Here is a 26237-nt window from a genome sequence, read left to right as displayed (position 1 = left end):
TAGCTTGTTCATTTGAGTTAGAGAGCACTTGATTCTTGTCATCTTCAACATCAATCACTTCTCCAGGTCTTATATCACCAATGTCCATATTCTTCATTGCATTGACCAATTGAGTGCCTCTCACATCATCTAGATTCTTATCTTCCTCTTGAGAACCATTTGTTTCATCAAATTCCACATCATGAACCTCCTCAAGAGTACCACTAGCCAAATTCCAAACTCTATATGCATTGTTGTAGTGGAGTAACCAAGCAAGAAACTTTCATTATATTTTTTTCAAACTTGCTCAATCTAGTGCCTTTCTTCAATATGTAGCATTTACAACTAAAAACCTGATATTGGGCTTTCTTCCATTCAATAGCTCATAAGGTGTTTTCTCCATCATGGGGTGACAATAGAGTCGGTTGCTATAATAGCAAGCCGTGTTGATTGCTTCAGCCCAAAATGAATGACTTACATTGTATTTACTCAACATTGATCTTGCCATATCAATCAAAGTTTTATTCTTTCTTTCAACTAGGGCATTTGATTGTGGATTTTACTTGGACAAAAATTGATGCCTAATACCAAAATCATCACACAAATCATCCACTCTTGTGTTCTTGAACTCACTTCCATTATCACTTCTTACTTTCATGATGGTTGTTTCAAACTCATTATGAATTCTTTTGATGAATGTCTTGAAGGTTGCAAACAAATCACTCTTATCAACAAGAAAGAACACCCATGTGTATCTAGTGAAATCATCCACAATCACAAATCCGTATTTGTTTCCACCAATGCTAGTGTATATGGTTGGTCCAAACAAGTCTATGTGCATCAACTCAAATGCCTTAGATGTTCTCATCATGCTCTTCTTAGGATGTGTGTTACCAATTTGCTTTCTAGTTTGACATGCACTACATAACTTATCCTTCTCAAATGTGACATCTTTCAAGCCTCTAACTAAGTCATGCTTGATCAACTTGTTTAATTGTTTCATTCCAACATGACCAAGCCTTCTATGCCATAACCAACCTATGCTAGACTTAGTGAGCAAACATGTTAACAATTGAGCTTCTCTAGTATTGAAATCAACCAAGTATCTCATATCTAAATCCTTTGAATATCAAGTTAGAGCCATCTACACTTATGATCTCTACATCATCCACACCAAATATGCACTTGAAACCAAGATCACATAATTGAGCTACCGATAATAGGTTGAAGTTTAAGCTCTCTACTAGTAGCACATTGGAAATGCTCCAAGTCATTGGATATTGCAATCTTATCAAGACCTTTGACCTTGCCTTTGCCATTGTCACCAAATGTGATACTATCAATCCCATTGCTCTTATTTTTATTGATTGAATAGAACATTCTTGGATCACCGGTCATGTGTTGTGTGCACCCACTATCAAGCACCCAATGCCTTCCTCCGGCTTTATAATTGACCTACAAAAGAAGATCAATTCTTTTTAGGTACCCAAAATTGCTTGGGTCGGTCTTTGGTACCCAAATGGCCTTCTTCTTTGGGCCCACAATTGGTGTACCAATGAACTTAGCCTTCACACCATTGGCAACCTTAACAAGCATGTAACAAGAATCAAATCTAATTGAGGATACATTAGGTAGCTTGTTCTTGTTAGTCTTGCAATATTGCTCTATATGCCTAACTTGCTTGCATCTATTGTAAATCCGACCATTGCCCTTCACAAAGCTAGCTTTGGGAGTGATAAAGGCTGCCTTGCCTTTCTTGGGGGTATAGCCTAATCCCTCTTTGTTGAGAGAAAATCTTTGGCTACCCAAGCACTTTAGCAAGCAGGCATCTCCACCATAGGCATTGCCTAAGGAACGAGTGAGCTTATTCACCTCCTTCTTAAGGGTCTCATTTTCCACCATTAGTGAGGCATCACAAGTGAGACCATCACTCAAAGGTGAAGTTGAAGTAGAGGTGCTACAAGAAGGGTTAGTGGGAGCAATAAGCCAATAACAATGGGCTTATAAGAAGATTCATCAATAATATCAAATGTTAGTCCCACATCATAAGACACGATCACTTGCTCCTTCTTTGCTTCCTCCATTTTGACTTGCTCAATGAGAGAGGAGTGAGTCTTTTCAAGCTTAGAGTGAACTTTGCCAAGCTTCTCATAGACTTCTAATTGCCTCTCATGAGTGGCTTTGAGCTCATCAAGAGATTACTAAAAAAATTACTTTCTTGTGCAATTCTTTGCACTCCTTTCTCTTCATCTCAAAGCATGTGTGCACTTGCTCACACATGTCCATGAGCTCCTCCTTGGTGTACTCCTCCTCATCATCATCACTCCTACAAGCATCACTTTCATATTCATCATCATCACTCATATCATATTTTACCTTGGTAGGCTTTGCCATGAGGCATGTCGATGGAGTGTCGAAGATAGAGGGCTTGTTGTTGATGGCAATGCTTGCTAGTGCTTTCTTGATAGATTTCTTGCCATCATCACTAGAGCCATCACTATCTGAAGAGCCATCACTATCCCAAGTGACCACATATCCTCCACCCTTCTTCTTTTGGAAGGTCATCCTCTTCTCCTTCTTCTCCTTCTTGTCCTTCTTGTGCTTCTTCTTTTTATCCTCATCATTGTCACTATTGTAGGGACAATCCGCTACAACATGATCGAGGCTCTTGCAATTGTAGCATCTTCTCACATATTCTTTGCTTTTGATGTGATCTCTTCTCTTTCTTGCACCATATCCCTTCTTCTTCATGAATTTGCCCATCTTGCGCACAAATAGAGCCATTGCCTCATCATCACTAAGATCCGCATCATCACTTGATTCTTTCTTGGACTTGCCCTTATTCTTGGATGATGAGCTAGCCTTGAATGCCACACTCTTCTTCTTCTTGTCTTCGTCTTCCTTCTTGTCATCCTTGTCAACCTGTTCTCTTTCCACACGGTATGTCTCTTGTGTCATGACCTCACCTAGTACTTGGTTACGGGTAATCTCCTTCAATCCTCCTCTTATGATAAGTAATCTCAACATCTCAAATCTTAGAGGTAAGCACATCAAGAACCAATAAGAGACATCATCATTCTTGATTTTCTCTCCCAATGCCTTCAAATCATTGACAATCACTTGCAATCGATGAAACATCTCCGGAATGCTCTCATCTTCCTTCATCTTGAAGCTTGTCAACTTGTCCTTGAGAATATACAACTTAGCACTCTTCACCTCCGGTGTGCCCTCATATGTTTCCTCCAATCTCTTCCATACCTCATTAGCTCTCCACAATCCTTGATTTGCTCAAACACCTTGGAATCAATGGCATTGTATATGGTGTTGAGAGCCATTGTATTGCATTGCTTGTTGGTCTTGTCTTGGTTGATGAGATTATCGGAATCAATGATAGCATAGTCACTCTCGGTCGCATCCCATACTTGATCATTGATTGAACCAAGATACATCTTCATCTTTCTCTTCCAATAATCATAGCATGTGCCATTAAAGAACGGTGGTTTGCCCCCCACATGGTTGAACACAACTTGAACCATAATTTGACACCGAGGTTGTTAAGCCTTCAATCAAACGGTGACCATGGCTCTGATACCACTTGAAAGGTCCTAATATGGCTAAAGGGGGATGAATAGCCTATTTAAAAATCTACAAACCAACTAGAGCAATTTGATTAGTATAACAAATAGCGAAATGCAAACTTGCTCTAGCTCTACAAAGGTTGTAAGCCACCTATCCAACAATTCTATTTACTATGATCACTAGACACTTAATTTGCTAAGTCACTACTCACTAAGAGCTCTCACACTTGCTACGCTAAAGAGCTCCACTAGATGAACTCAAAACAACAAAGCAAGATCTCAATTCTAACTACACTAAAGAGCCTGCTATAACTAGTTTGCGAGAATATAAATAAGTGAGTAGGGTGATTATACCGCCGTGTACAGGAGTGAACCAATCACAAGATGAACACTAAATCAATCATCGGGAGAATACCAAAGGGCAAAAGACAAATAATTTTCTCCTAAGGTTCACGTGCTCGCCAACACGCTATGTCCCCATTGTGTCGACCAACACTTGGTGGTTCGGCGGCTAAGAGGTGTTGCACGAACCTCGTCCACACAATTAGACATCGCAAGAACCTACCCACAAGTGAGGTAACTCAATGACACGAGCAATCCACTAGGGTTACCTTTTGGTGCTCCACCGGGGAAGGCACAAGTCCCCTCACAATCAGCGGAGATAGCCATGAACAATCACCAACTCGTGTCAATTCTCCTCCATTGCACCAAGCCATCTAGGTGGTGGCAACCACCAAGAGTAACAAGTAAATCTAGTAGTGAAACATGAACACCAAGTGCCTTTAGATGCAATCACTCAAGCAATGCACTTGGATTCTCTTCCAATCTCACAAAGATGATGAATCAATGATGGAGATGAGTGGAAAGTCTTTGGCTAAGCTCACAAGGTAGCTATGTCAATGCAAATGGCCAAGCAATTGAGCTTGAGTTGGCCATGGGGCTTAAATAGAGAGCCCCCATGAATAGAGTCGTTGGCTCTCTGTTCACTGAACAATTGGGGCGACCGGACGCGCCGGTCGTATCGACCAGACATAGGACCCTAGCATCCGGTCACACGAAGCATGCCATGTGGCCCCTACTTCAAATGCTAATCACCATGTAAGGAAAATGGACCCTAGGCCCATTTACTTTGGATTTTGGTGTTTGATGACTAACACAACCAAATTGGACTAATGAATTTGCAAGTGTTATGTTTTGTAGTTCAATAGTGTGCAAGACGTGACTTGAACAAAGGCGACGTGATGATCCGATGATCAACACCATAAGCAAGACCTTAGGAGCACAAGAAAAGACACAAGATATCAAGCAAAGTCCAAGCATGAAGATAGGAACCAAGCCGGACACAAGATCACGAAGAAATGAGCTCACAGAGGGCACAGGACGCTGCACAGGACGCTTCGATGCATAGGACGCTGTACCGGACGCTGCACAGGACGCTGCATAGGACGCTACACCGGACGCTGCACAGGACGCTCCAATCAAGCAATAGTAGAGTCAACAGCAGTGACCGGACGCTGCACAGGACGCTGCACCGGATGCTCCGATGCATAGGACGCTGAGTGCTAGAGTTCGGTCAACATCAGTAAGGTTCTAGAGAGCCATTTTCATGACTAGACGCATCCGGTCAGTACTGACAGGACGCTGGTCAGAGTCCGGTCAGTAGCAGAAAAGCGGGATTTCGTCCCCAACGGCTACTTTCTCAGTGGGGCTTATAAATAGACCCCCCCCAACCGGCCATTTGGTGTGTGTGGAGCTGAGGAAACATACCAAGGGTGTTGATATACCATTTTAGTGATCTCCATATGCATAGTGCTTAGTGTTTTATTAGGTGATTAGCATAAGTGCTTTACGAAGTGCTTAGGTTGATTAGACCACCGCTTATGCGCTTGCTCTAGGTTTATGCCTAGTGTTTAGTGAGGTTTGCATACCTCTTGCCACCCCATGCTTACGAGCACAAGTGTTGTACATTGGAGGGGCTTGAAGTCTTGCGAGATCATACCAACCGCGTTTGTGGTGTGGCCGCCACCGTGTACCAGAGGGAACAAGGCCCGCGGTGTTTCGGCTGGAAGCTTGATAGTGAAGACGGCAGGGAGCATCCAGGAGAGGCTTGCTAAGAGGCACATCGGAGACCCACTTGCGTGTGGGGAAGGCCCGAGGCTATCCACAGAGGTACCCAACTAGGAGCTTGGCCCTTGTGAGGGATTCCTTGCGAGGAGCTCCAACGAGGACTAGGGGGAAGCTTGCGCGCTTCTCGATACCTCGGTAAAAATACTGGAGTCATCAATGGGAGTTTGCATATCTCTACCTTGCTCTTTAGCTTCTGCATTTACATTGATTATTTTACTACGTTTGCGGTAGAGAGCAACACACTAGCAAAACCATAGTTGCACATCTAGATAGCTTATCTATTGCATAGGTTTTGATAGGGTTAGAAAAAGAGGCCATAGTTTAGAGTTAGAATTTTAAGTTGCCTAATTCACCCCCCCCCCCTCTTAGGCGTCATGGTCCCTTCAATTGGTATCAGAGCCGGTTGGCTCATTTTGGACTTTTGGCTTAACCGCCATTGAGCCGACGCTATTTAGAGTGGTTGGGATGGATACCGCTAGGCCTCCGTACTTTGACGGCACTAACTTCCCATACTATAAAGCAAGAATGGCTTGCCACCTTGAGGCGGTTGATTTGGGTGTATGGAGAGTCACTCGTGACGGGATGAAACCTATCAAGAATCCCAAAAAACCCACAAAGAGTGATGAAAAAGAAATGCACTTCAATGCTAGAGCTAAAAATTGCTTGTTTGAATCACTTAGTATGGATGTTTTTAACCAAGTATTCACTTTAAATATGGCACATGAAATTTGGTTAAAACTCCAAGAGCTCCATGACGGCACAAGCAATGTCCGTGAGCAAAAACATTGTCTAGCAAAGCAAAACTATGATTCCTTTACTATGAATGATGATGAGCTTGTTCGTGATATGTATTCTCATTTGAATCTAATTATCAATGAGCTCCATTCTATAGGATTATTAAAGCTAGATGATGCGGACATCATGAGGAAGATCATCTCTGTGCTACCACAAAAGAAATATGCAAGCATCATCACCATCCTTCACAACATGGAGGACTTGAGCAATATGACCCTGGGCATAGCCATTGGTAAGTTAGTGGCATTTGAAATGTCACGTAAGATGGGGCAAGAAGAAGCTTCTTCATCAAGCAAAGGCAAAGCTCTTGCTTGTAGCGAGAAAAAGAAGATGAAGGGCAAGCAAGTTGAGACAAGCTCAAGCTCAAGTTCCTCAAGTGAAGATGAAGAAGAAGATGAGGACGATGATGATGATGATGAAGATTCAAGTGATGATCAATCTTCCTCCTCCACCTCCGATCTTGATAAAGAATCAATTAAAGTGATCAACAAGGTGGAGAAGATGATCCAAAGACTCAATGTCAAGGGTGTGCCCATCCAAATTCAAGATTTCACTTTCACAAATCAAAGAAAAGAGCAAAGAAAGAAAGGATGCTATGGATACAGCGAGTTGGGACACTTTGTGGAAGTTTGTCCAAACAAGCCCACACCCAAGACAAAGAAGAAGGCATGCAAGAACCAAGCCCTCACATCAATAAGATCATGAGATGATTCTTCAAGTGAAGAAGAACCCCATCACAAGAGGCGAGGCCGCAAGCACTCATCATCAAGCTCTTCTCGTGTGTGCCTTATGGCACAAGGTAACGAAAGCTCTTCCTCTAGTGAGAGTGATAGTGATGATGATATGCCTTCTTATCACAAACTTGTGCAAGAAAATCTTAATTATGCTAAAGCTTGCACTAGTCAACAAAAGAAGCTCAAAAATTTAAAAGAAAGGATAGATAGTTCACAAAAAGCATACAAAACCTTGCTTGAACAATATGAGAACTTTGCTAATCTCAATGTTGAACTATCTACTAAAATTGAGAGACTTGAGACTAGTGCAACAACTAATGGAGACAGGGATCCCGATCTTCCGTCAGGTGATGGTAACTATCGTTGTGGCAGAGAATGACACACTGATCTAGCTTCAGATCGAAAGATCAAACCCTGCAATCTTAGCACCACCGCTCCTCTGGTTATCAACCAAGTCACGAAACAGGTTGACCTCACCAAGAAGGCTAATCCCTACCTGCGCAATGAAGAACACAAGCAAGAACAAGAAAGAATGCAACCAAATTGCAGATGAATAATTAATCTCACGAGTTGGGGTCTCACAAACCGAAGAACGGCAAAACTGTTTCTTGATAGAATAACCTAAGCAAAACCCAAACCCTAATGGAGGGGCGGCAGTTGTTTATGAAGACTCTAGGGTCGTGCAAGACCCCTGGACGCGCCCCTAATGGGCCCAAACTCGATACATGGTCCAACGGATCAAAAGACGGTGTCGCAGCACCCTGGCAGATTCTGGATGCTAACTTGTTTCAACGATTCCTGTTGATTCTGAATAGATTTTGATGTGAAACCACTTGGATTGGCTTCCTTATCAAATTAGCTTTCCATCCATATGTGGATCATCAAAAACGGAGTCCGGATGCGTCCTGGGCGACCAGTTTAAGGCAGACTGGTCCTGGAGGCCAAGGCAGACTCGAATTCGTGTTGGACTGGGGCTCCGGCTTGTGTTGGACGTCCTTGCTGGTCATCATCACCGCCTCCACGTCCTCTTAGTCCCTCTTGACCCTCTCCAATGTTCCTAAGCAAGATAACATCATTAAGTAGTAGTCTATTCTCAAAAGTATGAAAATGATCGCTTAAGAATGAGCTCACCTGTAAATTGAGTTGACGCATTCGAGCCCGGGTCATTGGACCTTGCATGATGGTTGGAGGATCAGCTGGTACATCTAAAGGAGTGATGTCCTCATCAACAACAAATTCATGCACAATCAATGATGAGCAACTTTTAAAAAAATGAAAAATTAAAAGAAAAGTTAGCTAGCTCACAAGAAGCATATAATAGTTTGCTTGCTAAAATGGAAACCATGTGCAAACATTATGATGAGCTAACTAATAAAGTTGCTAATCTTGAAGCCGTTAGCACAAACCCCACCAGGGCATCTAAAAAGAAAAGTTCTATCTTTAACATGTCTAAAAAGGATGCCTCTACTTCTTGTAATGATTTATGTTTAGACTCACATTTGTGCAACCAAGTTTGTGTCGAGAAAGTTATTGTAGATACATGCATACAAGAGGTTGCAAAGGAGAATGAGCAACTCAAGCAAGAAGTAGCTCGCCTCACCAAGGACTTTACTCAAGTGAAAGGCAAGGCAAAGCAAACCCAACTTCATCAAGATAACACCGTCAAGGGAGTGAAGAAGCTTGATAAAGGACAAACCGTGGTTTGTTACGTGTGCCACAAGGAAGGTCACAAGTCCTATGAGTGCAAGGTGAAGAATGGGGGAGGAGCAAAGAAGAAGGAGAAAAAGCAAACAAGCAAGCTCTCCAACACCTACACCAATAAGGTGGACAAGAAGGCCTCCACACCTTATCTCTTGAAGAAGAAGAAAAATGACAAGGTGGTGGCCATCAAGGTGAACAAGCAAGCCAACAATGGGGTCAAATGCTTTTGGGTGCTAAAGGAAATCATTTCCAACATGAAGAGTACCAAGAAGGTTTGGATCCCAAAAGGGAAGTGAGAAGTCCGTCGGACTTCGGGCAATTTGGAGACTTGGCAAAGTTTAGGTGCATTTCATGGGGTGCATCATGATGGACAAAGTCATTGCCAAGTAGGTTAGTGAATACTATGGACCCAAATTCCCCTTCCCATATTAGGTAACTAGATGTCATTACTTTCAAATAGTATTCATTTCAATTGGTTTTGTTTTTCAATTGATATACTCTTAAAGCATCTAATTATCTTTCATGCCTATGTTTGTATTTACATGCTTAAATCTTTTGTCATGCATTCAATAGGTATATCATATGGTAGGCTTGCTCGGTTTCATTATCAACCCTTGGAGCAAACCTACATGGTTTAAAATTGTTTAGGAGCACGACACATAGCTTGTTTTACAATTATTTACCTAATATGTGCCAAAGTCCAAATTATAGATAATCTCTTCAAAAATGTGCACAAATTTTACAAGTATTCAACACTTGTGCGCACAAAGTTAGGGGAGCTTAATCTACAAGTTGGATGCTTTAAGACTAACACCTTTTCAAGCTTATCTTGTGTAGTAGTCTCATTGCAAGGAAAATGGAGTCCCCGGAGGAAAGCATTATACTTCAATTGATAGAAATCAAATTGATTTTCACATGTGGTATTTCTAAACCGATATCACCATGTTGATCTCACTTTGATATTTATTTGCTTTCTCCATACATTATATAGATTAACCTCTCTTGTGCAATGAATTGCTAATTATGCATATACTTTGCTTTTTATCATATGTATGCATAAATTTAGGGGAGCTTAGTCTATATAATGTGATAGTCAAGTTTTGTGACCTATTCTAGGCTAATCAAATCCTTCATTTGGTTCACAAAGTTTGACCCTTCCTTGTGCTACTAATGTATTCCTTTTGGGTGTTTGATGCCAAAGGGGGAGAATTTGAAGGACCAAAGACAAGCATTTAGTTACAAGTAGTAATGGTCCAAGAAAGGAAGGAAAGTGAATTATGGGTTAGTCTAAGTAATGGGAGAATTTTTTAGAAAGCTAGGCTTTAATCCATAATATCACATGGGGACATTTGCAAGGGTAAGATAAGGTTGCATATAGTATCTTATATATAGTATCTTTTAGCATCACATAATCTTGCCCCTTGCATTGCATCCTAGCAAGTAGATAGTTTTTCAATTTCAAAAATTTTATTATTTGCTTGCTTTGGTCGTATTGTCATCAATCACCAAAAAGTGAGAGATTGTAAGGAAAATGGCCCCTAGGCCCATTTACTTTGGATTTTGGTGTTTGATGACTAACACAACCAAATTGGACTAATGAATTTGCAAGTGTTATGTTTTGTAGTTCAATAGGGTGCAAGACGTGACTTGGACAAAGGCGACGTGATGATCCGATGATCAATACCATAAGCAAGACCTTAGGAGCATAAGAAAAGACACAAGATATCAAGCAAAGTCCAAGCACGAAGATAGGAACTAAGCCGACGCAAGATCACGAAGAAACGAGCTCACAGAGGGCACAGGACGATGCACAGGACGCTTTGATGCACAGGACGTTGCACCGGACGCTACATAGGATGCTTCAATCAAGCAACAGCAGAGTCAACAGCAACGACCGGACGCTACATAGGACGCTGCACCGAATGCTTCGATGCACAGGACGCTGCACAGGACGCTGAGTGCCAGAGTCCGATCAACATCAGTAAGGTTCCAGAGAGCCGTTTTCGTGACTGGACGCATCTGGTCAGTACTGACAGGACGCTGGTCAGAGTCCGATCAGTAGCAGAAAAGCGGGATTTCGTCCCCAACGGCTACTTTCTCAGTGGGGCTTATAAATAGACCCCCCAACCGGCCATTTGGTGTGTGTGGAGCTGAGGAAACATACTAAGGGTGTTGATACACCATTTTAGTGATCTCCACATGCATAGTGCTTAGTGTTTTATTAGGTGATTAGCATAAGTGCTTTGTGAAGTGCTTAGGTTGATTAGACTACCGCTTATGTGCTTGCTCTAGGTTTATGCCTAGTGTATAGTGAGGTTTGCATACCTCTTGCCACCCCGTGCTTGCAAGCACAAGTGTTGTATATCGGAGGGGCTTGAAGTCTTACGAGATCACACCAACCGCGTTTGTGGTGTGGCCGCCACCGTGTACCAGAGGGAACAAGGCCCACGGCGTTTCGGCCGGAAGCTTGATAGTGAAGATGGCGGGGAGCATCCGGGAGAGGCTTGCCGAGAGGCACATCGGAGACCCACTTGCGCGTGGGGAAGGCCCAAGGCTATCCACGGAGGTACCCGACCGGGAGCTTGGCCCTTGTGAGGGATTCCTTGCAAGGGGCTCCAACGAGGACTAGGGGAAAGCTTGCGCGCTTCTCAATACCTCGCTAAAAATACCGAAGTCGTCGACGGGAGTTTGCATATCTCTACCTTGCTCTTTAGCTTCCGCATTTACATTGATTACTTTACTACGTTTGCGGTAGAGATAGCAACACACTAGCAAAACCATAGTTGCACATCTAGATAGCTTATCTATTGCATAGGTTTTGCTAGGGTTAGAAAAAGAGGCCATAGTTTAGAGTTAGAATTTTAAGTTGCCTAATTCACCCCCCCCCTCTTAGGCGTCACGGTCCCTTCAATTGATCTCAACGGTCATTAGAGCATTTAAGTTGTGACCAAACACACAACAGTGTGGGACCGGACATAGGACTCCAGCGTCCGGTCACTTCCAGTAAGGTTCCACTCATAATCGAAAGCGTCCAATCACGCTAGACCGGACTCGCCCAGCATCCAATCACTCTCCTTCTACTCTGTGCGCCACCACATCAGTATGACCGGACACTGAATAGTGTTTAGCCAGAGTCCGGTCGCCTATGTCCGGTCAAGAGACCGAGGGCAGCCTTCACTGCGCGCCACTGATTGGACGCAGGACCCTAGCGTTCGGTCACTGCGTGACCAGCGTCCAATCACTATTTCTCCATGAATATCACCTCCTTTATTTCACCAACTTCTCTATCCTTGCTCAAATGTGCTAACCATCAAGTGTATCACCTTGTGCACGTGTGTTAGCATATTTTCACAAACATTTTCAAGGGTGTTAGCTTTCCACTAGATCCTAAATGCATATGCAATGAGTTAGAGCATCTAGTGACACTTTGATAACCGTATTTCGATACGAGTTTCACCCCTCTTAATAGTACGGCTATCGATCATAAATGTGATCACACTCTCTAAGTGTCTTGATCACTAAACCAAAATGCTCCTAACAATTTCACATTTGCCTTGAGCTTTTTGTTTTTCTTTCTCCTTTTCCAAGTCCAAGCATTTGATCACCACCATGCCATCACCATCATCATGTCATGATCTTCATTTGCTTAATCACTTGGAGTAGTGCTACCTATCTCAAATTACTTTGATAAACTAGGTTAGCACTTAGGGTTTCATCAATTCACCAAAACCAAACTAGAGCATTCACCCACCCTCCGGTGGAAGCTTCTACACTCCGTCTTGAGTTGTTTTCCATAGGTTTCGCAAGTCGAATCTCTTTTTAATGTCGGTTTGCTTGTTTGGAGAGTATGAGGGTGGTCCTAGAGGCTGTTTTCTGGATAAATCCTCCTGTATTCACGTATTCACCAAAGCTCGTAGAATTCATTAGTTTACCCATATTCCTATGTTTGGTGATGAAATTAAATACATATGTAGGATATGTTGACGGTTTATAATTGGTGTTAGTGACCGTCAACATAATCATGGATGTAATGAACACTTAAATCTGTTGAAAACAACACTGTTCTTTGACAGTTGATGTTCGTCATATCGCGTTGCAGTGTGTTCTTCATTCGTTCTTGAGTTTTCTCTGTTCTTTAGGTTAGCCACTACATACAGGGCTATGATTTGTGTGTTCTAAAACCTTCAGGGAGCAACCAAGGTGGTAGTTGTGGACGATGACAAGGTCACCGTTGTTTGGGGAGACCACCTCGATTACGCGGTCCACGAACTGCATGTTCACCGTGAGGAACATTTAGTACGTACCGGTGTCATAGCGCTAGGTCACCGTTATGGGCCGGAGAGAGCAGCAGCAAGTAGTGGACCAACGTCCACAGGTAGTCCTTGCAGAAGTCGTCATAGAACTCGTTGTGGTGGGCACCGTCGAGGTACACGAGGAGGTAGGAGAAATTCTCCATGAGGTATTCGTCGAGCTTGTTGGAGGGGACGACCTTGGATTCGGCTGAATCGGGTAGTGTACCGATGAAAGTGACGGGTGCCAAAAGGCCAAGCGAAAGCTGGAACACCACCGCGTCAGGGTCGAAGGAGAAGGCGAAGCCGAACGTTGAGTTTGGGTCCTCCGCTGCGCGGAGAGGGAGCCAGTGGGAATGACATAGGTTGAAAGTAGTTGAATCATATTGCATAGGTTGAATTTTACAATATGTGTAGCATACACTTTTACATGGGAATGACACAAATCATAGGGACTAAACTAAAACTTCGAATTTTATGATAGTTTGGGTGGAAAATGTAAATGTGACGAATATATGCTAGGAGCTCATTAAATACGAACGTTCCAAAATAATGTCCAAACTAGTATAGTGCTTGTGCTAACGCCACGACTTCATTTCAGGGATGCACGTGAAAACAACGAAACGATGATATTTTTTCTATAGTTCAACTTTTCACACAATCGTATATGACTATGTATATAATCTAATAAACACTTACGCGCATAATAAGGCATAATAAAGTTATGTCTCGCCTTAGCCATCTAATTTACAATGTGCCTATGACCTTAAGTAGACCCAAAAACACCAGATCAAAACAACAAATACATCACATCATTCCATCTGTCCTGCTCGGATTCACCAACCCAAACCATGATCTCGCAAAGTTTCCAACTTTGCCACATATAAACATGATTAACAAGTTTTAGTTGAATTGCCCAAACCAACCTTGACGACAAAGCTAAGCGCCAAACTATTCCCAACCAACCTAGGTTTCAAAGATGATATGTCAATTTCTAGTAACCCTAACATGGAATTGAGATTTAGACTCCGCATGCAACTAATGGTCTAACTAACTAACTCAAATAAAGTAGGTGCAAGATGGTCAAGGACACTTGCTTCCAAAAAGCTGTTCCGACACTTGATATTTCCTTCTCGTTCAACCTTGATCAACTCTTCTTCGATAGATAGCAACAACAGGAATCATAACAAATACACCTAAAAAAAAGTACACCAAAAATGAGAAAAACAAACTATAGAGGCTTCTAACGCGTATGCCTCCTTAATTCAATGATCTCGTGAGCGCAAAAAAAACCCACTAAAAATAGAGCTACGGTTAAAAAAATTATGAGCGTTTAAAGTTTAGAGGCTAAATGCAAAACCGACATTTTTTTAAATAAAAATAAATACGGAGAAAAGTGAGCATCAGAAAATTTCAGGACTAGATTTTAAAAAGATGCAAGGTCATGGACTGAACGGAATTATGGTGAGACAGAATAGAATAGTAATGTAGATAGGGTAAAATGTAGGGGGCTAGATACTGTACGGAGATTTGTAGAATTACTGTGTTGGTATTTTTTAAAATAGAACAAAAATATGTTTATGACATCAGCATGATGTAAGCTGAATCATCAATGTATAAATGTGTACAAAGCATGCGTTGTAAAGAATAATTATCAGCGTGCTACTGCCACTGGATATATACCACATGTATGGTTTTGACACATAAATCAATGGTGCTGGATTTTTTATTGGACTGGTGAGAACAAAATGTACGAAAGAATAGCATGATTAGAAAACCCTAGCAGCCGCCACATCTTCCCTACTAAAGATGGCAATGGGTAATATCCGCGCGGAAGGTGGCTTCGCACGTCCGCACCTGCATCCGCCACCCGCCATGGGCAGCAACCTGTGCCCGTGCCCGTGCCCGCGGGCACAGATTCATGCCCGTATCCGCGCCCGTCGGGTCGGGTGCCCGCGGGTTTTTCTGTCCGTTGCCATCTTTAGTAATATATGCGCGGATAGTGGCTTCGCACGTCCATGCCCGCGAGAAAAATCTTATGCCCGCATCCGCGCCCGCCACCCGCCACGGGCAGCAACCTGTGCCCGTGCCCGCAGGCACAAATTCATGCCCGTATCCGTGCCCACCGGATCGGGTACCTGCGGGCACGTTTTTTTTTTCATCTCTATTCCCTACGCTCCCCTCCGCGTCGCCGTGTTCTCGCACTGGTGTCTTGGGCGGTGCCCAAACCCCTAGCCGCCGCCACCTCTTGCCCCCTCTCCACTCTAGCCTTCCCCTCAATCCGTGAAGGAGGGCAGCATCCGACCGTCTCCGACGACTACCATGCCTTACCGCCTCTCCTCTCCCATTACTTTCTCCGAGTCAATGGTCGACTTCTTGCCGGCTGTAGCTCCGGCAACTCCTCGTCCGGATCCACTGGCTGCGTGGTTGGATCCGTCGCCTGATTTGTCCTTATGCCTCGGTCATGGATTTTTAGGCAGGCGGTCAGCACTAGCGCCGCGGTGGCTGCGGCGGCGCAGCAGATGCCCTCCTAGCTCTGCTCCAATGCGCGGGCATCGTGGTGGTGGAGGAGGAGCAGCATGACGGCGCAAGCGGCAGGCCTTCGGGTGCGCCGTTTCTGACCTCTGCTCGAGAGCTGCGACCGCGGCGGCGGCTCCTGCGACAGTGTCTGCGCTCGTGGCCAAGACCGATAGGCGGAGGAAGCGGTCAAGGATGCGCGCGCTGCGCCACTGCAGGAGAGGCGCAAGAAGCCCCAGGAGGTCGAGAGCCACCAGATGACGCACATCGGCGCAACCGGCGGCGCCTCATGAACGATCACCTCGCCTCGCTCCGCTTCCTCATTCCCTCCAGCTACATCTACCTCGTAAGCCATCTACTCATCTCCGAGATATCTGAACTTCCTTTGTCATTTCTTTTGCGATATCTTGCAAAAATTTTGCATACTCCATTATTGCTGTCAGTTTCCTTTTTGATGCTTCTTCCTGTACAGCAAGAAGAAGCACCCGTGAACCAATCATTGCAATAAAGAAATAATAAGCAAATATTAATTCAAATGGCATCAGCAGGTTATGCTAATCAATTGAAATAATGTATATGGTAGTATTTTGGTTGCAGATACTCATGGCAGATAATAAGCAATATAATGTCAGGTAGCTGCAACTTACAAATAGTCAAGAACATGCCTCTCCTTTCATTTTGTCCTGGGAAGTTGATGGAAGCATGTTTGGAAATAAATAAATTGAGGAACACTAGCAGTAAAAATCCCATGAACGGAACAATGATGTACACAACAAACTAGACCAGCCTGTAGATATCTGTTGTTGTGCATGTCAGTTGTTGCCTCTCTTCTTGAAAGGCTCTTCCCACCAGCAAGTTTCACCAGCAATCTTGATGAAAGCAGACCAGGGTAGTTTTGTCCCTAACCAGTAATGCTGCAGTGTAGAAATGAATTCATCCTTCCAATGCTTAAGCTTTGCTGTCCAATCAGCCCTTAACAAACAAACAAAGAAAAAGTTGTTTCGTAGGTTACAGAAGAATCAGACCAACCATTCATCTTAGCCTTGCTAGATCCACTTTGTTCTTTCTGTCGACCATATAATGCATGGTAGTGAGCAAAGGGCAAGAGCTGTTCTTGTCTATGGCACATGGAGAGGTTTTGGGAAGAGCTGTAGACTGGCACACTTCATACAGTTAGTTCCCTGTTTAATTTAACATAATGATTGCGTGTTTTAAGGAAAGAATTCCGGCAAATACTGCTATGTTTTCATTTATTTCTTTTCTGGCTGTTTAGAATGTTAGAGGTTTGGTTCAACTGTCAACTGATGTGTCCCTAAAGCATGGTTACCCTGTTGGAATTTGGAAACCCATGAACTTGCTTTGTTTCAAATATTGTGATGTTCACACTTCACAAAAGCTGCAGGCTTAGCGTAGAGATGGATTTTCTCTTAAGAAAAGATGGCTAGACATTTCTTATAAACAATGTACACTTAGAAGAAAGTGGTTGAATCATATTACATAGGTTGAATTTTACAATATGTGTAGCATACACTTTTACATGGGAATGACACAAGTCGTAGGGACTAGACTAAAACTTTGAATTTTATAATAGTTTAGGTGGAAAATGTAAAAGTGACGGATATATTCTAGGAGCTCATTAAATACGAACGTTCCAAAACAATATATCCAAACTAGTATAGTGCCCGTGCTAACGCCACGGCTTCATTTTAGGGATGCACATGAAAACAACAAAACGACAATATTTTTTTCGATAGTTCAACTTTCACACAATTGTATATGACCAATGTATAATCCGAGAAACACTATGCATAACAAGGCATAATAAAGTTATGTCTCGCGTTAACCATCTAATTTACAATGTGCCTAAGACCTTAAGTAGGCCTTGGAGATCTTCAGGGAAGTTTTTCAAAACATTCATTTGCACGGCTCTTCAAAATGTCCACCAAGAATTCTATCATTAGTGAAGTTGATAGCTGTGCATGGCAGATAGTAAGTTAACTTATTAATTTGCTATGTAGTGTACAAAATATACATAGTGAATATATATGCTCACAGGATTGATCAGTGGCAATCTTATACCATCCCACGACCGCATGAAATGGTATACCAGGAAGCCTGCCAATTTCCTAGAGAAGAGCATGTGTTTATTTGTTGTACATAAATCAAATGACTATTTGATAAGAAAGATGAAACATATTATAAGTTATTATTAGTCAATAGTTTTTGAAACACATGTTGGGAATTCACGTTTCCAGTAATAAATATTATCGTTCCACGCAGGATTGGCCAATTTCATGGCGAGATTAATTTTTTTGGCAATATTGTGTAAGTAGCTATATATGGCAGTAGAACCTAAAAACAAACACGCAGACTACAAGTGCAAAATAAAATATAAGTTTTTAAAGGAATATACAAAACATATCTTATAGTGCTGCAATATTCAATATTGTACTCCATGCCAGGCCAGCAATCAAGCAATTTTGTCAATTTTTTTGTAGCCTACCTTGTCAAAGCGAGTGACTAGAGACTAGGTTTGTTTTGTCACTTACTATTGGAGAGCATGCTAATTGGCACTACACGCCACCAAATCAATTTGGTCTAAATTCGTCATTAAAACAAAAGGCAAAGTAAGAGCAACTCCAAGAACATATGTAAACTTAGATCTCTAAATTGGCTCTCTAATACTATTGACTCATTCGGGAAACGCTGGGCCAACCTGGATGAGAGCGAGACCGTCTCGCCTATTTTGCCGATCGAGCGACTTCTGCAGGACAGCGTACCAGCGTCCAGCTGTTTTAGAGAGGGAGATGGCGAAGATGTAGTGTATTTTTTATGTTTCTGTCAAATTTACAGATTATGAGTGAGATACATATTCTATTGGAGTTGCTTCAAGTCAAGTTTTTTTGAAAGTTTCCAAACAATCTAGGCAAGTTTTGATTTGTCAAAACTTCTCCACAATTTTTTATTCAAACCTTTCCATATTTTTGGGAAAGATCTTTTTCATTTTATTTGATCAATACTTGCGCCGTTTGTTACAAAGATGGTGAAGAAGGGAGAATATGGAAGTGAGTGGTAATGCTTGGTTTGTCTTTTGCGTGTCCTCGACAAAATCAGTAGCGAGAGGAAAGGGCTCTTGGGTTTTGTTTTGTCACTTGTTGTCGGATAGCACCCTGATTAGCACTACGTACAGAACACGTCTACACACCACCAGGTCAGCATCAGTTGATCTAAATAATCCTTGTTCAAAACCATGGATGAAAAGGAAAAGATAACAGTTTTTTTTTCAAAAAATTCATAATTATTTGGCAAACAATTCTAGAAAAAAAAGTTTCCATACTTGTGCCACATCTTAAAAAAAGAAGGAAAATAATGGACACGAGTATAGCTTGGAAGTGATGAGTGGAAGGCACCTAGTTTTCTTGCCACTTCCTGTATACTAGTATAGCCCATGCTAACACTATGGGTCATATTAAGTCCAAAATTAATTCTATCAAATTTGAAGTATTTTATTAAGATTCAATCAAAAACGTATTCATGTGGCTCCAAAAAGTTTGAAGCGATGCACGTTCAAAAAGCATAGATGTACTTGGCTGGCATGATGGCTCCGGATCCTGCTGAGCTCTACAGTTTCATTATAAGTTATGTTTTCATCTAGCTTGATTTGAAAATTTTGAATTTATATGCTCCGCGGGATCCACACTCATTTTCATGGATGGTTGGCACTAGAAATCTCCCTAAAAATGGGATTCTTAGGGCGGCTGTTTTATGTCAACCGCTTTTGGCAATAGATAGATTTTTAGGGGTGGTTTTATTAAGTCAATCGCTCCTGAAATTCGATTTGCACAGACGATTCAGAAGTTTAGTGCAAACAAACATTTCTAGATCACTAGATGTGGTTTGTTATTTGAACCGACCCTGAAAAAAGGAGGCCAGTAAAAATCATCTGTTTAGTAGGTTGGGAGATGGAGAGTATGCCTATGAATTTTGAAAGGTTAGTCCAAACTCACACTAACCGAGTAACCCTGAGAATTTGGATCCTAGTGCCCCTCCCAAATGGACAATAGATATTTGGTCGACGTTTTACAAACTTAACTGCAGTTGCTGAAACCACCGACGTCCAGCATGGATGTTCGATCGATATAAGTAGTTACTTTTGCTTGCCAGATGCGCTGGTGGAACAGCCTGTATGTAGCCCCGTTCAGAAGTTGGTCATGAATGATGTAAAAACTGACCACACACCCCACCTGGAAAGACCGCACAAGCAGCACAGGTAGGCGTATGCAACGGGCTCTCATGGCGACCGGGACTACAAAGAATATATCCCGGTCTGGATCCTCCGTGCCCAAGAGCTGGAGTTCATTGCACTGCAGCGACGTTGATGATACAAAAGCGAGTGTGATAAGTCCTCTCTGTTAAAATAAACCTATGTGCTGGTTAGCTGGTAAACAATCGACATCAACCGTGCAAGTGAGATTAGCTTCTGCTTTATTGTGTATAAAGAGCACGGAATGGTTGTAACAAGTAATTGTAACCATGGATCCAGGGAATTGTAACGTAGCACGAAATGCTTTGTCAGTGTTGCACACAGATGAGTAGCTGCTAAAGCAACGTTTGTCTGCACTACAGATTGAAGCTGCTGTCAGTGTGTTGCATACAGATGAGCAGCTGAATTTTGACGATTGAAGCTGCTGTCAGCATCGACCCGCCTGCTGTCAGTGTTGCACACAGATGAGCAGCAGCTAAAGAAACGGGGGAAATCACAGGTCAAAATTCAGCTTGGATCTCTAGGTAAGCCGTCTTTGTCGTCCGATTTCTTTCGTGGCAAAAGCATAAAATTAGTCCCAGCTGTGCGGTGGAATCAGCAGAGGACACTTGCAATGATTTGGTTCATGTTAAATAAAGAACAACCGAACACGAGCACCTGCTAGCGGCACTGTTTAATTAAAGCAGACTGGCAAAGTTCAGCTTATTAGACCGTCTCCCCGTGACCCAAAATATAAAACTCATTCGTCTTTGGGTAGCGCTTTAGACAAAGGGCTCAATAACAATAAGACCCAAAAAACAACCATTTCTGTAAATGGGTCTCTATAAGAGAGGATACTTATATTTGGGTTATGTCACTCCTAACACTTAAAATAGGTCTTTTATATAGGTACTCTGTTGGAAGCTATAGATATTGTGTTGTAGACCTATTTTAGATTTGGCTTCCGCAATGAGTGGAGACAGCCTTACACAACTGCCCGTAGCTCACCGAGCAGGTACTCACGAAGTACATCACGGCCGGACACGCACAGATGTGCTGTGTTTATTTATTTATAAATTGTATTTTCGTTATCTTGTCTTCCTTCCATGTTACCCCTCATGGCTGCTGGACGTCCTGTAGTCGGACCTGGATTCAGTGCCACAGGTGATGTACGGCCACTTATATATTATATACTCCGTCTCTTAATGTCCGTCGTTCTAGGAGGAAAGAGCGGTGTCCCTTAATGTGTTTCGTTGGGCTAGTGACGTGAGTTCCATACATAGGTGCAGACTCCCACCACGTGAAACCTCATCGCCTGCAGCAGCCTTATCCCTTCACCGCTTCCCCCTCGCACCACCGCACAGGCTGGGTACTTCGTAAAAAAAATCCACTGATCCCCAATCTCGCCCTCTTCGATCGCATCCTCGTCGGTCTTCTGTCACCCCATCTGCATCTGCATCGTCTCCGGTCGCCGCATCCTCGTCGCCGCTCACCCCATCCTCGTTGCCGGTTGCCCCATCCGCATCATCGCCGATCGCTAGGCCGCGGGAGGCGGGAGCGCAGGCTCACTCGTGCGGTGGTGCACGGCGTCCACCTCCTTTGGCCCGGCCCCTCCCTTGCATCCTGCGCCGGGCCAAGGGAGCCGGGAATGCAGGCCCTTCCTCCGCGTGACGTCGCCAAGACTCATTCAACAGCGCAAGGGTGGAGCACGGCTTCTGCGCCGACCTGCAGAGGCTCGTTGCTCCTCGTCGACGCTGCCCTCTGCTGTCGTCGCGCTGCCTCCCACAACCTTGCCTCCTACCAGGTGAAGGCGGAGCGGGGCTGGATCTGAGGGCCTATGCTGAGGACCCTAAAGTTCCGTCAAGGTATTCCTCCTCCAAAAATCACATCTCTATTCTGAAAAAACTTCAATCTTTCCATGAGCACTGTAAGCAAATAAAAAAAGAGGTTAACTACATCATGCACCAATGTGTGAAGAGCATGCTGAGCCTTTGGACTGGGTTGTACAGGACTGGGTTGTACAGGAATAATCCGTTATAGTGCTCAGAAAATTAAGCTAGGCACATCTGATCCACTCTGTTGATGGCCTAGACATTTACGAAAAATATGGCTAAGCTACTATTATGCTCAGAAATCTTGTTGCTGTGCTAGTGCTTTTTTCATTAAGAAGAATGGCTTCTGTTTCTCAAATTTTATAGTCCCTTCTTTTTCTGTCATATCAGTTCATCATTTGCACGAGAATCAAGTGTGATTCTCTTATTGCAGTGTTCTTTTGTCAGGCAATCCTTGGATGGCAGGCGGCAACAGGGCACATGGGCCTAGCCGGTTCATTCGCCACTTGCGAATGAAGCGTCCCTTGAGAATCCCTTCAAGCCATACGATGTGGCCTGCAAAGCAGATGCGTGGTTGGGATCGTCGTCATGGAACTTGGTGGGACTGTAAGCTTAACTACGTCGCCATCGAAGGACAGGATTTTGCAACAGCAGAATAAAATATGACTTTGTGAATGGCGTTTTTATTTTGCACTGTCCTATGTGGGTCTTCTTCATCTGGATGCATGTACATAGTCATATTCTTCTTTGTCCCATTGAACCACTTCTCATCTGAGTGAATAATATTTTTCATTTTCTTGAACTTGGGATTGTCTGATCGAGTACTTTCTTCTAGTATAGAGAGAACCCACCGCAGCCTTACCTGTTTGTTTTCTTCCTTCAAATAAGGCTTCAATGAGTTAAGAGTGTCGTCGTAGCAAGCCTTCTTTGAACAACCTATGTAGAGAGCTTTTATTGATATTAAGAGCAGTTGCTAGTGACCTTATGGTACCCCTTTTGTTTAAGGAAATATCAACAACCCTTGTGAGGTCCACTTGAATTTTTTTTACGACCACAATTCTTAGGTCGCAAAGATTTGACATCTACTGGTATGCCTTGTTCTAAATATTTTTTTGCTCTCTGCCATACCCGTTGTATTGTACGCACATGGACATTGTACTTTGCAGCAATAAGTGTTGTGCTGTCTCTTTTTAATTTGTCATTATTGCTTAATCGAAGCAAGTCTTCATAAATGTCTTGTTGTTCTCTTTATGTCAAAATCCTAGCCATATATGTTGTTTCTTGCTGGGTTTGCTGATCTTCGTTGTCATCCGAGTCAGACAACTCCTCTTCATCAAATATGATGTCAACAGCATCTATGTACACGCGGAAGTCTTGTTTGAGATGATCCTAGGTATCATGTTCTGCTTGTAAGGCAGTGTTGTCATTTTCTAAAAAAAATGTAGATGGTGTGTGTTGATTGTCATTAAATAAATTATCAAACTTTTCACAGGGACAATTATTCGCAAACATGACTTAAACCTAAGGGAAATAATCACCTGCATGCAGGTTTCCTTGTTGTTCTACTAGTGGATCATTCAAATCAAATGGATGGCCAACATTTTCATCTGTACAGAAGCAGCTGATGATTATGAAAGGCATTGTTACCCCCATAGCTGATAAAGAGAATCTCTGCTGCAAGAGTTTCAGGTGATATATAAATAAAAACTAAAAATTCACAGATGTTGCCTGTCATTTTAGTAGAGAGGAAGTAAACATGCCCATGCTATTTTAGGATAGAGATGTTACATAGAACAAGTGGTACAGAAAAGAGTTTCCCTGATGTTGCTTATGATTTTTAGGACAGAAATAAACCAGCACACTAATTTTAGGAGAGGGAGAGGGAGAGGGAGAGGGTGTGTGTGTGTGTGAGAGGGAGAGAGAGAGAGCTTGAAACAGTACACTCAGATTTGGATACAAGCAAACGAGCTTACCTTGATGAATTTCTGCTTGTTCATGAATTTGATCAGGATGGAGACCAAAGTGACCAGATCCCCCAACCTCAATTGCATCCACTACATCTTTGAAGGGATTATGATCCTCTTCATGTTCATCAGGCTTCTTGTTGAGATCTGGCAACTCCTCCCCTCCTTCTGGTACTGTGTTCAAGTCTATTATCATGGAGGATGCATGAGGAATGGTTCAAATGAGTGGAACAAAGGGTTACCCGGCTTTATTGGCACATGAGTTAGAGAAATGGCGCTGGGAGCGCTAGTTTCAAATGTTAGTTTGCCTCTTCTGTGTAAAAATGGAGCGCACTGATATTTTTTTTTGCGCCAAGTGCTGTTTGCCGCCCACGATTTGATGTAATGTTTGGTTTATTTGAGTCCAAAATAATGCATTGCATGTGAACTGTAGGAAAAGTTGATGTGACAACTATGTTTTGTTTACCGTGAAAAAATGTTTGTGTGTGGCATGCCTGCTTCTAATCCAAGAATGAGCATTAATGACCTGTCCATCCGCAGCAGGTGAATGTACTGTACTCCCTATTTTATAGGGGTGTTCTAGCTTCCTTAGGGCCTGTTTGGAACGCAGGAATTTCACAGGAACTACACAGGAATTTCACAGGAATCAGTTCAATTTCACAGGAAAAACGCAGGAATGGAAAAAAAATCCCGCATTTCAAATAGGCCCTTAATTCCTGAGCCAAAATCTAGAACGACAGATATTAAGGGCCTGTTTGGCAGGGCTTCGGCTCCTCTGAAAATGGCTCCGGCTCTGGCTCCTCTGGAGGAGCTGAAGCCGTTCTGGAAAACGTTTGGCAAAACAGCTCCTCCTGTTTTTTTTGAATGAATGAAAGATGGTAAATGTCTATAATACCCCTACCTATTGTTTTACTATGGTGCAGATCTAGTTAAATCCAACGTAGAAAAAAATAGTTTTACTATTTTTTGATATTTATGTGATTTATTACGTATTTTACAAGTATCAGGTGATTTGGTCAACTTTAGGAGAAAGCTAACGGTTGTTTTCTCATTGGGAACCCTAGTCTATTTCTAAATTATTGGAGCCATTCTTTATTTTCTTTCTCTCTTGTAGTTTTACATTAGGAACCATATATTTTCTCCTATTCTTGCTAGCAGCTCCTCCTCTTTCTTTACTACACGCACAGCCGGCACAGCATGCGCACGCACCAAAACTGGCCGGCCTCGCTGCGACCGACGCTCGAACCAGCGGAGGACCACCGCGTCCTTTCATGCCCTGACGAAGGAGGAGCCCGGGGAAGCTCGTTTTCGTGGCTCCATTGGCGCAGTAGAAAAAGGGCTCTGCTCCTTTGTGGCTTCGCCGGCGGAGATGTTCTTCGGGTGTGCATTTGGCAGGACTTTGGCAGGAGCCGGAGCCGCTCGCGAAGCCCTGCCAAACGACCCCTAAGAGATGGAGAGGGAGTACGTATGTGCATTCTCATTGCCCCGAACTTTTATACTGTAACTTGACACTTAGCTACTCGTCCTACTTCCGCCTGTAATATACCGAGAGTAATGCATACACAAACGCTACTGTAGCTCATATGCGGGTTTATAACTTTATACTAAATCTGTTCTAAATTATAGTTCGTCTGACTTTTTTGACCTTAAGTTTGACCACTCGTCTTATTCAAAAATTTATGCAAAATATCACTTCTTTTGTTGTGGCTTGCTTTATTAATAAAAGTTAAGAATGACTTAAATTTGACTATCTTAGGATAAATTTTTTTAATAAGACGAGTGGTCAAACTTGAGGCCAAAAAAGTCAAACAAACTATAATTTGGAACGGAGGAAATATGTATTATTGGACGGAGGATGTATGAATAATAACCATTCGGCACAGCAGTTTCCTCTGAACAGCATGTGTTGAATGTACTAGCTAGCTGTCGCAAAAAAAAAATTAACTTCATAGTAAAAAACAAGCCACCTTGACTTTAACTAAGTGTATAGGGAAATAGATATAACATATAAAAAATATTTCGCAAAAAATAGCTATTTAATATAATAAATATTAGTATTTAAAAAAATAGTTTATTAAATTAAACTTTTTAAAGTTATACTAGTATTTTTAGACGGAGTAATCGTATATGTGGTTCCTACTCCTACTACAGTAGGTGCGGATGCAGCTGCCAAAGTGTGAAGGGAGGGGATAAGAAAAGGGGTGCAGCGCAGCAGATCCAATGACGGGACACCGCAACCGAAACTCAACCACGTCGCTGCCTGCTCACATGGGCATGTTCGGCAGGTATCAAACAGCCTGTTGGCTGGGGCTGATTATGGTGCTGATTATGGTTTGGTGTTTCGAGTTGAAAATTTATAATCGTTTACGGCAGGTATCACTCATTTTCTCGTGCCCAGCTTACCCCTATGTTCCTGTGTGTCCAGTGACCGTGGTGGCATGCCGAGTCGCCATCTCCGGCAAGCACAGTGGCATTCCT

The 26237-nt window shown here is 42.8% G+C and overlaps 1 protein-coding gene and 1 long non-coding RNA gene across 3 annotated transcripts; one reads left to right on the top strand and one right to left on the bottom strand.

Moving 5' to 3' along the window:
* Positions 1-12952: 12952 nt before the first annotated feature.
* On the bottom strand, positions 12953-13595 carry LOC136454521 (alpha,alpha-trehalose-phosphate synthase [UDP-forming] 5-like). Its single transcript, XM_066454914.1, has 3 exons — positions 13278-13595; positions 13097-13183; positions 12953-12958 (listed from the first exon to the last, which is right to left on the bottom strand). Exons 1-3 carry the CDS (start codon positions 13593-13595, stop codon positions 12953-12955), a joined length of 411 nt encoding a protein of 136 aa, XP_066311011.1.
* A 1820-nt stretch (positions 13596-15415) lies between these two features.
* On the top strand, positions 15416-24121 carry LOC136449844 (uncharacterized). 2 transcript variants are annotated; one of them, XR_010758164.1, is made up of 5 exons: positions 15416-16066; positions 20347-21828; positions 22243-23188; positions 23344-23484; positions 23805-24121. It is a non-coding gene; the product is annotated as an uncharacterized lncRNA (long non-coding RNA). The 2 variants fall into 2 exon arrangements; XR_010758163.1 differs by having other exon boundaries at positions 22229-23188.
* Positions 24122-26237: the final 2116 nt, after the last annotated feature.

The sequence above is a fragment of the Miscanthus floridulus genome, chromosome 5 (genome assembly GCF_019320115.1).
Source record: "Miscanthus floridulus cultivar M001 chromosome 5, ASM1932011v1, whole genome shotgun sequence".
NCBI classification, from domain to species: domain Eukaryota; kingdom Viridiplantae; phylum Streptophyta; class Magnoliopsida; order Poales; family Poaceae; genus Miscanthus; species Miscanthus floridulus.
This window is presented reverse-complemented; position numbering and strand designations above follow the sequence as displayed.